Source organism: Equus asinus, chromosome 3 (genome assembly GCF_041296235.1).
Source record: "Equus asinus isolate D_3611 breed Donkey chromosome 3, EquAss-T2T_v2, whole genome shotgun sequence".
Taxonomy (NCBI): Eukaryota; Metazoa; Chordata; class Mammalia; order Perissodactyla; family Equidae; genus Equus; species Equus asinus.
Genome location: NC_091792.1, coordinates 137305099 through 137323952, shown reverse-complemented (window position 1 = coordinate 137323952; position 18854 = coordinate 137305099). Strand labels below are relative to the sequence as shown.

Below are 18854 nucleotides of genomic sequence, written 5' to 3'. Positions count from 1 at the left end.
AAAATGTAATTCAGTATTGGTAGCTAAAGTTTACACTTAAATCTCTTTTATACTATTTCCTAATTTCTTCACTGTACAATTGTTTTACTAAAGCTGGTAGCTGGTAATATTAAACACTGTTATTTAGCTGATTTTTTTTGCCAGTAAGCTACACAATCTATGCCTTTAAATCTTAGGAATACAAAATATAATACAGGATACTAGAAACACCATTAGCTCTTAATAAAAGAAAGCTGAATAAAGCATTAATAATTGTTATTTCATCTTACATCAGTTATAATTTGTATTGATTTAAAAAAAGCTTCAGGTGGTGCCTACACAATTTTTTTCCCTTGTATTTTCTGTTTTTATCTTCCTTGTGGTCTCAGTAGTTAAGTGCTGACTGATAACCTGGTCCAGGGTTTATAAGATTGTATATTTTGTATTTTAAAAATACTATGTTTTCCTCCTTAACAAAAAGTAAATTGAGCGTGTCATATGTGTGATAGAGCAGTTTCCCCAAAGCAACAAGAACCTGTAGCATTCCTTCCTCTGCAAAGGTTTTCAGATTCCATCTCTCCCTATTGTCACTAGGGCAGAGCTTAATCCCATCGCGCCCAGGTTAGCACACACAACCAAACCGGCCTCCCCACACTGCAGGCCTGCCCATGTGCATTAGGGACACCAGCATTATGATTATTAAAGTGCCCTTTTGATAATTATCCAGCCACTATTAGCAAGAAAGAGGATGAAAGAAAATTTGAACCCTCTCATTGCCCTGGAGCATGACCCCCCCGGAAGAATATACTGGATTGTTCGTGTTCAGAAGAGCCTTGGGTATGAACATGAGAGACTGGGGGAAAGTCTTAGACCAAGAGGTGAAATATCTGTTTTCTAGTTGTTAGAGAAAATTTACTTTTAAGATGGACCTTACAAGAAAACAATACTGTTATGAGGAATATTTATGTAGTGTGGTAATAGCCTTTTCTCATATATCCTTGTACCAGACACGCTAGGTTTTGATAAAGGTTTAAGGACATTAAGCAGAGAACAGCAGTTTCACTGTCTAATTAATCTCTCTACAATATATTGTTTGATGTGTCTCTTCTACACATCAAGTCATTTTCTATTCTTCCCACCGCCCAATCTATTGTGTTTGGACTAACTTCAGACTTGCCAGCACTAAACAACATCCTTCCCACCACACTGCCTTAGGCTGTGACAGCTTCCCTATCTTCCAACTGTTTCTTTCTTCCATCCTTTACCTATATCCTACCCAGTCTTTAAGAAGAAGCTCAGTATCGGTCTTGTCAAACTTTCCTCCCCTTATCTCTTCGCTTTTAGCTTCCAAGTGCTACAAACTTTGACTCTTATTTTTGTTCCCCACCTGAAGATTGTATTCCTTGAGGATAAGAATCAAGCTTTATGCCTTATTCTTCTTTGACACTACAGTTCAACACTGTGTTCCCTGTGCTTAATTCATTAAATCACACAACCATTAGTATCAATACCTTAATATCAGTATTTCTATCATGATCATACATTTTTCCAAAAACGGAAACTAGAAGAGGCAGACATTACAATGAGTTGACCCATAGTATTGTCTATGATATTCTTCTTGTTTCATCTACGTAACAGAGAATTCTTATTCTTTTGGAAAACCTCATTACAAACTCTTTACTCTCCATGACACTTGATAATAATACAAACTATCTCTCCATCTACTTTTTCTTTTCATGTATCATATGGTCCATTTTCCCTTGTTTATCCAGCTGAATATCTAGCTCCTGTCATTGTCCATAAGCAAATTCCTACCAAATAACCCTTTAGTATTAGAGATTATTTTAGTCTTTTTGGTTACCATTCTATGTTGTTTCAGTTGTTTATAAACTCAGCTATTTATAAAATTATTTTATATTACTTGTTACACCTTAATAAGTTGTGCTACAGTCGTGTGCTGCATAATGACATTTCAGTCAATGATGGATCGCATATACGACGGTGGTCCCGTAAGATTAGTACCTTATAGCATAGGTGTGTAGGAGCCCACACCATCTAGGTTTGTGTAAGTACACTCTATGATGTTCACACAATGGGAAATCACCTAGTGAAGCATTTCTCAGAATGTCTCCTCATCATGGAGTGATACATGACTGTATTACTGTTCGTCTGTGTTTTGTGTATGTATATTTATTTTCCCCAAATTTCTCATAAGTATACCTTTTGCTGTTTTTGTATCTTCACAGTGTGGTGCTGATTTACAAATATATTACCTCATAATAATCTACCTTTTCTGAGGTCTAGGAAGAATTTACTATATATAAAATCCTTAAGATATTGAAGACTATTTTACAAAAAAGGCTGTATTTCATGCAAGATGCAAGTATCTTGCTACAAATTAAGAGCATGTGGATTCTTTTTTTTTTCTGGCTTGCGAGATTCCCACATTTGATTCTTCCAAAGACAAAGTGCTGATCCCAAAATAATCACTCAGAAATATTTAAATGCAGGAATAATTAGGTTTAGTTTTTTTTACTTTGATATTACTTGAATATACAGGTCTTACTTTTAAAGGGGGATTTAAATTTTTAAATGTTACATGTACCAACAATTAATATTTTTTAAATTAAATACAAAATCAAAAATTTATAAGGAAAAAAATCCAAGCTACAAAAAAATCATGTTCAATCATATCCGATAAAAAGTTTGCTACTCTCACTTTGTTTCCTTTAATTCAGTAGGCCTGGATAAGGCATATGGCTTCAGAATTCTTTGATGCTAATCTCTTGTGATAACCAATTTGTTTCCAAATTTCTCAATTCAAGGGCTGACTAATACTATTGCCTAAGCATTAGGTGGGTTGTGTTGTTTTAAACAGAGATGATGGCTAGTAGTAAGCAGTGTGTCAAAGACCAGAGGAGTTGAGAAATTTGGAAGTTTTGAGACACTCTGTCTAAACAGGATTAAGGCAAAACCAAAAGGATTTTCATGCTCCAAAACCCAAAGATCTCTGTGATAGCTGCTTTCCTAAACATCAGGATTAAAGGTTAGAATCACATTCAGAACAAGAATGCAAACATGTATTCAGGAAAATCCCTGTCTTTAGAGAAAAATTCAAGAATGTCTCAGCACTTATGTAAAAAATACACTAAAGAAACATATTGGTATAAGGGGGTCAAAACTTTTTTTTCCGCAAAGGGAAATTAATTCCCTCCTATTTTTCACTTTTTACGGTACTTTTTTTTCTTTTTACTATTTTTTAATTAAGAATTAATTTTCTTTAGAGTGGTTTTGGCTCATAACAAAATTGAGAGGAAGGTACAAGAGATGTCCCCTACACCTCCTGCCTCCTCCATTATGGACATCCTCCACCACAGTGGAATACCTCTTGTTTTTGCTTTTTTATGGGGGTGAGGAAGATTGGCCCTGAGCTAACATCTGTGCCAATCTTCTTCTGTTTTGTATGTGGGTCACTGCAACAGCTTGGCTTGATGTGCAGTGTGTAGGTCCACACCCAGGATCAGAACCACCAACCCCAGCCCACTGAAGCACAGAATACAAACTAAACCACTATCCCACCAGGCCAGCCCATGGAATACTTCTTTTTTCCCTTCATAAAATGTGCATATACTTTTCATGTTTACCTCCACTATGTATAAAAGCTTCTCTAAATAGTGTAAAGGAATCATTTTTCATACGTAGTTTGTATTTAAATATAAAGATACAAAGTTAAAGATTTCTTTAAAAACAAATAATAAGAGCAAAATCTGTAGCAGTGTTTGGTTTTCAAATGTGATGGTATCTCATATATTGACATTATTAAAGCTATTAATCACTGCTAAAATTCCAATAGTTTACTGATATCAACTGTTTATTAAACATTTTCATTGTATTTCTTTCCATATCATTCTATATATTTACTCTTTAAACATATATAATCTAGATTAAACCATGTCTATAAAATTATAATTAAAACATGAACCCTTTTACAGAATTAATTTGCTCAACCTCTTGCAGTGTATGAGATTCCACTAAATTTAATTCTTTTTTATTAAGTTAACAAGTCGAAGTTGTTTTGATATCAAAACTACTTAGCTTTAAGAGAATGTAAAAAGTTATATATTGGGGAAAAAAAAGCAAAAAAGCCAGCCATATAGCAATTAGGTAGAGACAGAATAAGGAAATGTTAATAATCCTACAATGGGTTGGTGAAAAAAATACATATATATTTGGTATTATTTATCTTATAGTTTTTCTTAAATCTGTTGTAAAAAAATCTATACCCATATATCAAAGACTTGCTTTAAGCTATTCTGTCTTATCAAAAAGCAAGAATAGGATGGTAGCTCATTATGTGTAGCAGCCCCCTGTGTCCCTAGACTTGGAAGATTATAACCCTGAGAATGTTCAGATTAACACCTTTCAAAATACCTAATTTGTTTAAATTATCTTTGAAATAAAAGAAAGCAAGCAAACCAGCTCAGGGTTTTTGGAAATTGTTTTATTGGCAAGGTCTATGGATGGACACCATGGTGTAGGGGCTGCTGATTTTCCCTTTACATATTTCCCCATCTCCCTTCCCCAGGTGTTGCTGCCATCACTACCTTTCCCTTCCTCCCCTTTCCTCATGGCAAGACGCATGGAAGAAGAGTGCTGTTAAGGCCTCTCCATTAATCAACAGGTATGGCGGTTCTCATGAAGCAGTGCAGCTGTCCCTGGTCTGCGTTCTCCATTCATAGTCTATCTCTTTCACCTTTAGAAGACTCATTCATCCACTCCACAGAGCCTACTGATACGGAAGAGCTGTTCAACCTGAGTATATCTTTACATATTCCAGCATGCTATGCATATCAGAATGCCATGCACAGTTGTAGATTTTTTTTTAAATGTAAAGAGTACGGAAGAATTAATGATATAATTTTCAGAGAAAGGTGCTATGCGGTTTCCTCAACTGATTACATAGGAAAGAAATGGAGCTTGTATGTTTATATATGCCACTTGCAATGTTCTACAAACAATTGTTATGTTATATATAGCATACCTTTGAAAAATGTAACATGAGAATATTTGGTCAATTTTAATACAAAATTCAATTATTATAACATTTGGATTTTCAATAGCATTGCACAAAGTTGTATGCACATTAATTACAATGCTTACTCATCTGGTTATAGAAAATTAGGTACGAGCCAGTTCAAAGAAATCAAATACGTTACAAGGCCGTGTGTTCGGATGTGAGAGCTGTGTGTGCTAATTGCTTTCCGCAAAACTTTCTTTTGTCAACTCAGCTGGTGGTATTCAAGGGAGTCTGAGGGGACTATTTTCTTCAGCAGTCCCCAGATTGCCTCCTTCCAGGTTGCTACATTTTGAAAGGAGTTAGTCCCTCAGGGCTCAAACTCCAGCAGAGTCATAACCTATAAAACACAAACACTCAGTCACCACAGGGCAACACCCACCTACTTGATTTCCTTTTTCACCAAAGGAACTGGTCCTCCCAGTTCCTGCAGGGGCTTGTTTGGAGGATGTGTCAGGCTCCGCGTTACACCAGTGTGACTCTATCAGGATCTTTGAGATGTGACTAGAACATTGCCTTTGGGCTAGGTAGATTATTAACAGATGTCTTAAAAAATACAGTGAGTGTGTCTATAGGTGTGCATGTATGGCAGCATTACTGTGGTATTCTTTAAAGTGGTAGCATAATTAAGACTTGTTTATGAACATAAACAAAGCAAATCATTTTGATTTACCCACGTTTTCACCAGTGTGGCCATTAAGCATTAAAAGCTGGACCATTAATCTTTATTCAGGAATGTGTGGCCTCATTGGATAAAGCTCCGAAACCATTGGTTGCCCTACATTTCTAGACTTGTTTCTAGTCTTTACATTATGCTTTTACCATAGGTGCATGCTGTGCTCTGGCCTCCACGTCTTTCTCAGTGGGTATGAGTCTTCATGTCCTTTGCATAGTTGGGTCTCTCCATTCGGAGAGTCCTTTCCCCAGATCTGATTGTAAAACTCTGAACAACAATGGTAACAACAAACATGTACTGAGAGTTTACTGTGTGTCAAGCACAGTGTTAATAAGCTTAATTTCCATTTTCTTAGTTGATCTACACAAAGGAACATAGAGTTAGACATTGTTATTATCATCCATATTTAATAGATTAAAAAAATGAGGCTTAGAGAAATCTAGTGTGGCCAAGATTACTCTGAATGGACTGAAGTGGGATGTGCTTTAGGTAGTTTCTCCTCATTCCTCCCAAGCAAAGCTGGGACTCTCATTCATGCTCAACTCTGAATTACTAGAGGACAACGATTCCATCTTATCCTTTATGAACTCTTTTATGTCCACAGGGTTTGTTACTCAGTAAATGTTGGACAAATGAACGAATGTTTACAAAACAGTCATTCATCCTTTTTACATCATTCATACTTCCCTCTACTCTGTTTTTAATTCTCCTGAGCTTGTAGCTTTTGATCATTATTAGCTTCATAGATTTTTCAATATATTTTTATTATAAGAAATAATTCATTATTTCCCCCAAATTTAGGACCTGTAATTAAAAACCAAGTACAAAATAATTGCAAATGCAGAAAAAAATTTAAATTTTGTAAAGTGTATCAATCTAGTGGTAAGAAAAGAATCATAGATATATCTCACATGGAAAGAAGAAAATTCAACTAAAATGTTCAAAGTTTTGAGGAAAGGTAACCAGAGAAATTCTTTTTTTACATTAAAGGAAAATAAAGGAAATGTGTACCATATAAGAAAAGAGTCTTATCCGTTTACCACTAAAGAAAAAAAGGGAAGGGGACGAATATAGATGAGGAAAATAAGATAAACCAAGAAGGGAAAAAAAAATATTTGAGAAAAAAGAAACAAAAAGATTTTCGAAAAGTGAATACATTGAAAAGCAATACAAAATTGAAGGAAATTTATCATTGAAAACCATGGACACTGACAGGGTTTTAAAAGAATAAGAAATAAAACTTGGAGGGGAAAAAAAAATCAATGCAGATAGAGAAAAAGAACTTTATTTATGAGTTTGTGTTTCCTTTAGTCTTAGAAAAGCCTTTGAAGTAAATGGCTGGAAAGAAAAAGGGCAAGTTAAGATACATTGATTTGTGTATACTGGAATTTTCTAGGACAAAATTTCTGTGGAAATAGTGCTTTTGAGAGCAAGATAAGGGCTTAAGAATTAACTTGGAGCTATGTATTTAGAACTAAAAAGGTTGTGCCTAGAGAATACAATTCAGACAGGGCTTGATGGAAAATTAGGGTACAAGTCAGGGTATTCCCTCCCCATGACATTCTCCACCAAGATAATCCTAGAATTAATCATCTGTTGGCTCTGTGAATATAAGGATTATTTCATATCTATTTTTCTTTATGTAGAGTGCCTGGAGCATAAAACAAATGTTTGCTGAATTAGTCATGGAATTTTAAGAGTGGGTAGAGAGATTTTGGTCAGCCAACCCAGTGTTAGATTTTGTGTGCATCCCTCAATGCCATTATAAGAATCATTTATCTTTGCTTAAATAATTCCAGGGACACAAAATCCAGAGGTAGCTCATTCTATTTGGGGACCTCTTTAGCTTCCCAGGTTTTTCTTATGTTAAGCCAAAAGCCTGTCTTCCTGTAACTTGAATCCATTTATCCTGACAAAATGAGTTCTGTTGCATTTCCAAATGAAAGTACTTCCAAGACCTAAATTCAGATAGATGCTCTGCCTTAATGTCTAGATATATAGTGCCCCTCTCTATATTCTTTTCTGGGTTATAGCCCCAGTCTTCCTAATTGTTCTGTTACTTGGTTGCAAGTCCCTTTAGCACTCTAGTTATTCTCATTTAGTACAAAATGCTTTTTTATCAAACAAGGAATTCAGGATGGGCTTCACACTTTATATTCTTACACTTGTTCAATTTGAAGAACCTGGAGAATCCATTTAAATACCTTCAGAGAAAAAAAAAAGGAAGTGCCATTTAAAACTGCATGTGACTTTAATCTGAATTTGTACATAATAAGGGTGTGATTTGGATATTACATAGTACAGTATATAAACAAAATAAAATAAATACAAGTACGTATAAAAAATGGAAGAAAAAATAAAGTAGTTAAAAAGACGATAGCATTTGATGAAAGTAAAGGAATTTTCAGTCTTTACTTTTTATTTTTAATTGAATACATGTTGGTGTCTGAGATGAATCTTTCCCTAGGAGGCCCATTCACCGTTTTAACAAATTTGGCTGTAAAAAATAAAAATCCTTAAGTGGATAGTAATATCAGTGAAAGTAAAAGACAAGCAAAACAAAACAAAAACTATATTCTCAATGCAAATTACTGACTTGAATGACTAATAATAGGTACTCACATATAACAATATGTTACATGGAGGTCAAAATAGAGCAAAGTAAGATTGAAAGATGCATAAAGGATGCCCTGTCAGATATGGGCTTTCCCTAATAAAAGTTACTGCAAAATAAATTTTTCATTTATGTGAACTGCTCCTTAATGCCGAATGGCTGTCAATGTCCTTTGGTGAGTCCTGTTTATGAGCAGGTTATGGAACTCTCTCAGAGACCCTGCACATCTGACTTTCAGTGAGTGCCTACACAGAATATATGGCCTTTTCTAGAACTAGGAAATTTAATTAATTTGCTGGCAGAGAATACTTTTTATGCCACATGCCTTTTCCCTGACCCTACCCAAGATTTCCATTTTCAAATTTGCTTCATATATTATGAACCTATATAATCTTAACGAATGTCTTCCATATGGTAATTATAGTGCTTGACTTTATATTCTCAGAAGCTGCAGTGCCTACATAAATTCTTTCTCTGTAATACTGATATTGCTTTGTAAGTTGTATGAATATATGCTCCCCATTCTGCTTTTTTAAATTTAATTTCCAAAGCAATCCCCTTTATGTATTTGATTATATATGCTTCTTAGGCTATATTCTTAAAACAACAGAAAGTCTATATTTGCTTTGTGTGTCACTCTTGTTGAAGATGTATGCTGTGTGCAATGTGTCTAATTTAATATCTTTAACTCTGACTTTTAGTATTTTAGAAAGAGGGGAGTGAAATGCAGGAAATATAGATTAATCACTTAACCTCTCAAGACCTCACTTCACTAAAATGAGGGATTTGACCAGCTAATCTTTAACATAACTTCGAACTTTCTACAAAATATAGAAGACTAGGAATTTTAGAAATTTGGATTTTGTTCTAGGCTTGCCAATAAACTATATTTAACCTCCCTGGGACACGGTTTCTTCATCTGTAAAAGGTGGAGATCAAACTAGATCAGGGATGTAATTTTTAATGATAACATGTGTTGACTTATTTTGCTTTCTGGAGCTTTCTCTTGAGGATTCTGAGAACTTGCTTTGAGTCAGTGACATGGAGTGCTATGCTCATGTGCTCCATTACCTTTTATGTATTACCTTACATAATTTCTAAGAAGGCTTCTAATTCAACAAGGAAAAACATTGATGATTATTATCAACTTAAGGTGCTATATTATCTTTTTTGATGTATATATGCAGATGCTTCTTGTTCTTTTAAAATATATGAATCCAAGATAATGTTTGGTGCTCTAAGGAAAACAGGTTGAGGAGAGGACAGCCATTTGAGATATTTGAAGTGTTTTAATGCAGAAGAGACACAAAGGATTCCACTCATTCTTTATGATTCCTGAGGGCAGAATGAATGCCAGTAGGCTTACATGGGAGAACATCACTTCCTTATAAGGATAAAATTTATTACCTTAAGACATGCTCAATAAAATCTGCTCTATAGAATAGTTTGTGTTCTGAAATCTCACCGAAGATGCTGAAACTTAGGTTGCATGGTAATTTCTCTAAACCATTATTAAAGGAATTCATTCATAAGATAGCAAGTAAGACAAAATGAATTCTACTGCTAATGGTCTGTGATTCCATGATAATGATCAGACATACTAATAGCGATAATTCTGTTCTGGAATTTGGTGACACAATTCTCAAAGATTTCATTGGAATTGGTGATTAAGAATTTTTAACACAAATCATCTAATTATTAGCCAATGCTCTAGTGTTGTAGTGAAATGCTTTTATCTTACCAAAGCTACCTTTCTGAAGGGAAAGCCACTAATTTCCATTCATGGAACCATCACTTATTTTGTCTCTGGAGACTTTACTCTCTATCCTCATTTTGAATGTTATTTTTCTGTTGCAGTATAACTGACTATAATAAAATTAGTAAAGATGACTTCCAAAAGTAATTTAATGATTGATTGTTTTCAACTTATTAAGGCGTGGAACATCAAGCATTCACATAGAATCATAACTTATTTTATCTGGGAGAGATCATGAAAATTCCTCACTTTGAAATCCAATTGAAAAAAAGGTAACTTTTTCAAGGTCATTCAGTTAGTGAGAGAGCTGTGATCCAGATTTCCTGAATCCCAATCTGGGAATAACCAAATTTACCTCAGTAGCTTGCTTAAAAGTAGATCTTGGTGAGTTGACACTTTCTTTTGTGTCCTTGGGTGCACTTCTTATCTTGAATCAACAGGATGAAATAGGAAAGCAAACAATTTTATTTATAAGAAACAGGAAAACACTAGGTAGTGTAGCCTGCTGTGCTCCTGAAGGGACGTGGAAGTTGGCATCCCTTTGTAAAGCTTGACTTTACAAACGTTCTTTGTAATCGTTCACAAGTTTTGCCAGAAGTGCAACCAGTCAAAAATATATTCCGACTTAAAATCAGGAGCTGCATAATGTGATCTTATCACCACCATCCTGTGACTGGCGACTCCACAGTTTGCAACACCCCCAGAGTTTACCGCAAATAAAGCAGAGCAAGTTACCAAAGATTTCCAATCACAAGCATTAACCAGACTCAACCATCATTATTTAAGCTCTCCTGTCCACTCTAATCAGGACAACAGGCATCAATTAAATAAATAGAACATCTGATTATAAAGAGAATTGTTAACACAGGCACATTAGCTGGTTGTAATAGGATATTAGCTAATTGACTGGGGGAAAAATGTCCTTAGAGACCATAGTGTATATTGCTCAGGATTTTATTCTTTGTAATCTTTGGTGAGTACAGCAACATGATAAGCCAATGTGTTCAAGTAATGAAGAAAATGCAGGCAAATATTTTTAAAACAACAGAGAAATGTAGGTCTAATTTTGAAGTTGTGCTATCTTTGTGAGGATAATGGAAAACTTGGCCATAATACTAAAGTTTTACTGATTTCTGTGTTTATAATGAGAACAAAAAATGAGATTGGGAGGGCTGATGGTTTTACATAGGTGTTTTGGATCATTTACTTTAAAGTTTTTCTTTCCAATAAAGCACCATGCTATCAATGACTTTTTCTTATTTCCGAACCAGTTATCAAAAAGACGTTGTATATTATATGTCTTTAAATACGTGACTTGAACAGATTGTGCTTAGTAAGTATTTTTTTGTATATTCATAAGGCATTTTCTTCTAGGGGACTCAAGTTCTAATTTTATCATGGAAATCAAAGGAAAAGTAACTTTCAGCTAATACGTTAATTTTCTTTACTGCAAACTCTGCTGGGTCACATTAAGTTAAGGGACACTATTCAAATATTTTGGGCCTCAGTAGGAGTGAGAAAAGGAGCAGGAATCAAATTATTTGGGTATGTTTGTGACATGTGAACTTAAGGTAACAGTGGTTATTCCTTAGAGGCTGAAAATATATGCCAAACTGTGGTAGGTGGAGGGTATTTCTATGAGAAAGTAAAGAGAGGTGATGGAGTAAAACTAGGCAGAACAAATGACGTGCGCAGAAAGAATCAGTGAGGTTCCAGGTTATAGCCTTTAAAATGCACTTAACTTTTAGTTGATTAGTTTGTTTGTCTGTTGCATGACAAGACAAGCAGGTGGAATGGAAAAACAGGACAATAAGTGAAGGAGAAAGGAAACTAAGAATACTCTGCCAGGCCTGCTCAAGATTCTTCTTAGATGTCTCATATGGGCAGATCTGCTCGTTTTTACATTTCCCGAATATGTGTCATGGATATGTGAGTGTTACGTAAACATAGCAGCATATCAATATCGAATCTATTTATGACCATCCAGGTTGCCTTAATAGTGGTGTAGGATATTATATATCACAAAAGAAATACATCCATCTATATTTAAAACTACTGTTCATTACTTTGGAATTAAAGGATAACATTAGAAAATGAAATCTATTTTTTGTAATAAAATTCTCCTTTTAATAAACTTCTTTCAGCTTTTAGAAGAATTTGGTATAAGTTATGAAAAAATACCTGCATGTATTTTTGGCTAAGCACTTTAAAGTTCTAATATTTTCACAAAATAAATTGGTTCAATCTGGAAGTGAAATGGTTTACAACAGAAATAAATGATTATCAGACATCATAGTAGTTTTAAAGGATATAGCATTATGTTTGTTTTTGAAGAGAGAATTTTAATATTTATCTAATTTAATCAAGAAAAAATATACCAATAATTTCATACAATAAGCCATTGCTGTCATTAAAATAGTGACTGGCAAAAGACAAAAATCAAATTATCTCATTACCAATGTAAGAATGAATTTTTAAGAAAATAAGTATCATGAACAGATAAGTTAAAAAAATATTTTACTATGGCTATAAGATATTTTTCCAAACATAGCTATATTTGTTAGCCATTTTATTTTACCTATTTATTTATTATTATTATTTTGATGAGGAAGATTTGCCCTGAGCTAACATCTGTGCCTATCTTCCTCTACTTTGTATGTGAGATGCCACCACAGCATGGCTTGACAAGCTGTGTGTAGCTCCATGCCCAGGATCTGAACCTGTGAACCCAGGTCACTGAAGCGGAGCATGCACACTTAACTGCTAAGCCACCGGGCCAGCCCTTAGCCATTTTATTTTAATGTAACCAATAAATAAAAGTGAACAGTACTTAAAGAAGATAATTATTTAAATGTTTGTTACATTTTATAGGGAAACAAAAGCCTGCTTATTGTTTCTATAGTGTGAGGCTCAAAGAACTAGATTAGCAAAATTAGAGGGTTCAGAAAGTTCAATAAAGTAATGAATCATGTACAATTTGGTATAAATATCATTAGCATTTTCCAAAGATGTTATTATTTGGGAATTGCAATGATGTTTTCATATACATTCAGCTTTTACCTTGAATTGTAGTTTATTTATGAAATTCAATAATCAGAATGACTATGTTTTTGAATTTTGCTCATAAATTGAGGGCCACTAAAAGAAGCATTTTAGCAATATGAGGTTCTTTTTTTTATGCCAAGGATTGATTATAAATAAGTGTGAGATTTCAAAGTGGTTTGCTCCAAGGAAATATGTTTGTATATTCAGCACCATTAGTAATTAAAATGATGAACTGTTTTCAGTCCAAATGTCAGAGATGTAAATTATTTTGTCTTATTAGATGAGTTATTTTTTTTAGGAAAAAGTAGAATTAAACATCGTAACTGCTCATTGCTGAGCATTTTTTGGAAAAGAAAAACATACACTATTATTATTAAGTGTTACAGAGCTTACTTTGGCATGACCATAGTTTATATGAAAGTATATTTCCTGCAGTTGCATGAATATTGTATTTATAAGTAAAATGTGTATATTGCTCATTCTTCCAGAAGTCCGATAGTATTAAATCATTTTCAAGTGTTTGTGGATTACTTTAATGCCTATGACCCTGGCACCTAAGGATTTACTTAATGAAATTTTTAGACACTTAAACTGTAAATAAAAGTTGCCTTTTATCTGAAATACTTTACAGTGCTAAAAATGTGTACCTTCATCTATTTTACTAAGTGGTTATTTATTTATTTCTCTCTTTTACTTTGACTAAATAATTGAGAGCTACCATTTTATTTAGCACAAGTCCTAAATGAAAGCAGACATAGACTTAATCAATGAGTAATTGGCTGGCAGAGCAGAGCACTTACACTGAATTGTCATCTATTAAATTTTGATAGACAGTCTAACCACTCCATGTTCTATTTTCTCACCTGTAAAATGATAACAGTAACATATGTTAAGCTCCTAATAGTTCACACAGGCATTATCAGATGGTTTGAAATAGAAAGGCAGGGAAGGAGTCAAAGAGAGGGGTAAGAAGGGTGAAATGAAGGAAGGAAGGGAAGGAGGAAGGGAAGGAGGGAGGGAGGAAGGAAAAATTTCCCACTGATCTATAAAAGGGTCAATTCCCCAATGCAATTTGGAGATTCCTCATCCAAGAAGAGAGGGCATAGAGAACGGATGTAATGGGATATTTTGCAGTTAAAAATATGAACCTCTGTATAGGTGGGCTTAGTGAAATGCTTTTAGGAATGAATTGGAAAATGAGAATTGGCTGCAGCTAGGTCACGTGCCAGAGCACTGTGCAGACACCTTCCTAAGCCAGGCAGTTTATAAATAAGCAAAATGCAGCTCAGTAGCATTACTTCCTACTGCTAACTGTAGGTGGAACTCATTTGGAAAAGCCACTTTTTTGGGACAATCTTCTAGAGAACTCTTACACAATGGTCACAGAAAAGGTCTAATGAAGAAATTACAAGTTAAGTTTCATGCTAAATGTTAGAGGAGCAATCCTTATACATGTGATTGCTTATTTCTGGATAAAAGAAAAGCGATCAAGTGTAGAAAATGTAGGGCTACAAATAATTTGCAAATATAGATAGAAAAAAATGTAAACATGAGACTAAAAATTAGGTGAGAACTGTTAATTCTCAAATAGCAGTTAATTAAAATATCACATCTTTTGCATCTGATTTTCTGTCCCAGGATTTTCTGGGTGTTATTGACACAAATCAACTTGGCTGCTAAGGGGCTTCCTTCATTTCTCTTGTGAACTTCAGTTGTAGTCACCCGATTTTACACAATATAAAAAGAAAAAAAAATAGTAGGACCATAAATGGGACAAAAAATATCTCTTCTGAGTTGAGAAAAAGGGAAATAAAATTTATTAAAAAATTTTTTTTTTTTTTAGTCTCAGTAAACTGAGTTAGCTCTCTTTTTGAATACAGAATTTTAAAAATTAGAATTGATTGCATTAAAGAGACTAGGTGATTAAAATATATAAATTAAGAAAAAAGAAGGCAGTGTTGCTTGACATTGATTTGAAAATACAGAGTTTATGGGTCTTCTAGGTGGATTATTTTCTCTTTCAACAGATCGTCTCTCACTATTTGAATACAGCCACATATTATTTCTTTTATGGCAACATATATAAAATATTTACTATGTTCTTTTTTTTTTTTTAAAGATTGGCACCTGAGCTAACAACTGTTACCAATCTTGTTTTTTTCCCCCTTGCTTTTTCTCCCCCAATCCCCCCAGTACATAGTTGTATATTTTTAGTTGTGGCTCCTCCTAGTTGTGTTATGTGGGATGCCGCCTCTGCATGTCTTGATGAGCGGTGCCATGTCCACGCCCAGGATCCAAACCGGTGAAACCCTGGGCCACCGAAGGCTGAGCGCACGAACTTAACCACTCGGCCATGGGGCTGGTCCATACTATATTCTTAATAACACTTTTAATTTAATGTATTTTCATTTATATTCTATCTTATTCAAAAGGTGATTCAAAGTGGTTTATAAAAATATATTATAAAACTTTAACTAGTCATAGTTTTATTATGATTGAAATATATCTACCAAAAACACAGCCCCCCCTCCAGCCCCACATATTGTTCTTGTTATTCGAGAACATAATCTTGGTTGTTGCTCATGGTATATGAATGTTGTATTGGATACGGCCTGTACTCACATAACATTTATCTCTTGGTCTCCTGGTACCATCTCATTGTTTTTACTGTCATGTTTCCACTGCAACCAGAACCAAACCAACTTATCTGTCCTTTGACCTAACTAATCTCCGTCACTCACCTCTCTACCCACGAAGTAATCTGTTTTCAAGTGTTGGTCATCTACCTCTCCCTTTCCTCAGTCAACACTCCCGTTTATTCAGTGCACCTCTTCTGAGCTTACTATCAGGAACAACAGAATTCAGTTGAACAAATGCATATCAATTTATGAGTGACTCAAGTTGGTTTTGGAGGAAACAAGCTATGTGAGTTGAATTCTGTATTATATATGAAAGACTATTAAGATCCTAAAACAGGGATATCTGCATTTAAAAAAAATTGTTTAATAAATAGATGTTTCTCTAAATGCTAGAAATTCAGGAAGTATGACAAAATGATGGGGAAATTTCTGGCATTGTAATAAGGGAGTTATTAGAGCACCAAAGATGTACACCAAGGGATATCAGCTAGACTTATTGAGATTGGACAGACTAAGTCATTACTTTCTTAAATTATTAGCCCTCAATTAAAAAGCTACAAGATGTGTGTGTGTGTGTGTGTGTGTGCACATGTTTGTGCACTCATGCATGTGTGTGTTTCCAACTGAGGTAGAAAGATGGTCAGGTAAGTGTAGTCATTCTATGCAAATAGGAGTAAGAGTCTTGAGATTGCAGTAGGAGTCTTGACTTTATATTACTATTTATCTGGGGAGCTGTCCCCCTTGTTCATTATTTCTGCTGAAGTGACAACAACTCAGCTGGGCTTCCACCATGAAGGTAATAAGCCTGCAGGCCAAGTTGTGTATCAGCAGTGTTCTAAGAAGTCAAGGTACTCTTTCCACTTACATTTCAGGTATTTACCAATCGTGGGAAGTGTGGGCAGTGGAGTTTCTAACAACTGTCGTCAGGGTGAGAAACAGAGAAGAGATATGCCATTAGTCCAGTATTGAAATCATCATATGAAACTCAAACCTTGACTAATTGTAGCCATAATCATGAGGATCTGATAGGAGCTGACTCACAGATTCCTCTGGCTTTTCGCCTAAATCTAGTCAATCAAAATTAAGGCTTTCAGTATAAAATATCATGCCATGTGTTGACTAAGCATATGTTTTGAGGCTTAAAAGTCATTGGAGGTTTCATATTCCTTTCTAACTTTGGTAGGTTGCTTTTCCTGGATATTATTTTCTTAGGTTTGCATATATTCTTCTTATCAGTATTGGATATCCCTTAATTGTGAAGAAATTTTCCCAGTTCTTGGTGATTAAGACCAAATAATACATTTACACTCTTACAATGTAATATACCTTTACAAAAATGTGGTAATTAATTTCAACTCATAATTAATCATAGTATAGAGTACCTCCTTTGTGCCCCATCCTGTGCCAGATGCTAGACTGAATTTATAGAATTTAATCTATTGCTTATATTGTTTTTCTCCTTTTTTGTTCTGTTTCATTGCAAATGGAGTGGCTGGATGTTCCTGCATTTTTCACAGTTCATAGATAGTAAAATGGTATATACAGTGCATTTTAGAATTTATGATACCTGTCAGATCTGAGTGGAATGTCAGAAGGGAGAAAAAGAAGAAACAGCACAACCAAGCAAGCTACCCCTTTTCCTCATTTCCAAAATAATTTTTCAGGTCTAGGGAAATTCTGACATGAGTTAAAATCTTTCCCAGCTCCGCAAACCCAACTTAATTCAGAAGATCAGTCTGAGTCTTATGGATCGTGACAGTATCAGAGGGACCATATTTTTACATGGATGAACCATTCCAGGACAATTTCTACAATATATTAGACGCAAACATATTATCCTTCCATTTCAAACACATATGTCTTATCCTGCTCCTTTGATATATCTTCAACGAGTGCATGTATTTTGGCTTTATAAGAAATATTCCATTTTCAACTAATCTTAAATTGTCTGCACATTACCTTATGCCAATAATAGTGCGAAGGGGAGTCTGCACTGTGCTTCAGAGTTCCTTTTCCTTGGGGAACACCTCATTCACAGCTTAAGTTTGCTGTAGGGGAAAGGACAGGGTTTATTACAGTGCCTCCTTTAGAGGCAACAGTTATGTTTATTTGAGGACTTATTGCATTTCATCGTTTACATTTTTGCATACGAGAACCTCAAGTGTACTTCTTTTCTTACCCCCCGTGGGGTAGGCAGAAATAGCAGCAGATGTGCAGTTTCAGAGGGTTGGAAAACAAAAGCGGCAGTGCTAGGTGCACTAGCCTGTAAGAGACTAAAGTGAGGTTGGTCTACATGCGTTTCCACTCACTCAGGCAACTCAGGCGCAAAGTGGAAAGTCCTTGCCCTTTTCCTCATTTTATAGATGAACTGCTAACTGTTTTTTTTCTTAATGCTATTCCCAATTGTGGAGAGTAAGGAGGCACTTTCCATCCCATTGCTTAAAATTTCCTTTCAGCAAGAGTGAGCGATATTCAGAGAGTTATTGCTCTAAGTTTTACTTGAATGCTTATTTTTTTAATTCGTATTTCTGCCATGCTTTTTCACACAAAGGACTTGAGGCATTCTCTAGAATCCATAAGAAATGAGTATATGTTCATTAGCTCACATCCAGTTACTTTAAATTCAACAGCTCCTAGTTTCTGTTGGTTTGTATTCTAATATGATTTGTAATATCTGTGTGGTATAGTGAGTAGGTGGTCTTTAAGGTATAGTCATTTATATTTCAACTATATATGAGTTTATGTAGAATAGTAAAATATGATGGATATTTTCTGCAATGTAAATTTATGTTTGATGATCCTGACTCACCACTGGGAGATGAAGTAATTTGGATTAGCCAAAGCATGCAGATTTATGAATTGATTAAATAATCTGTATTTCCATAATTCTAATTATGTAGGATGACATCTTTAAAATTAGTGGCTAATTTTTGGGAAAAACGTGAAGGTTAATTTTTTCCAGTCTTTTCAAAGGGCAGTGAATCACTGTTATCAAAATAATTTTTATTTTAAATAAGTTTGACTAGGGTATTTTATCAAGCCTCCGATCTTTTCCTGAAGCTATTCCCTCT

General features: G+C 34.6%; 1 protein-coding gene across 21 annotated transcripts in view; it reads left to right on the top strand.

Annotated features, from left to right (window-relative positions):
- Positions 1-18854, top strand: part of PCDH7 (protocadherin 7) — a 398823-nt gene that overhangs the window by 204386 nt on the left and 175583 nt on the right. For 6 of the 21 annotated variants that reach the window (XM_070506100.1, XM_070506098.1, XM_070506095.1 and 3 more), the window contains one exon: positions 4565-4660. The exons of the other annotated variants lie outside the window; for them this stretch is intronic. In XM_070506100.1, the coding sequence (XP_070362201.1) occupies positions 4565-4653 (89 nt within the window). In that variant the 3' untranslated portion in view covers positions 4654-4660. The remainder of the gene's footprint in view (positions 1-4564; positions 4661-18854) is intronic. 21 annotated transcript variants of the gene reach the window in all.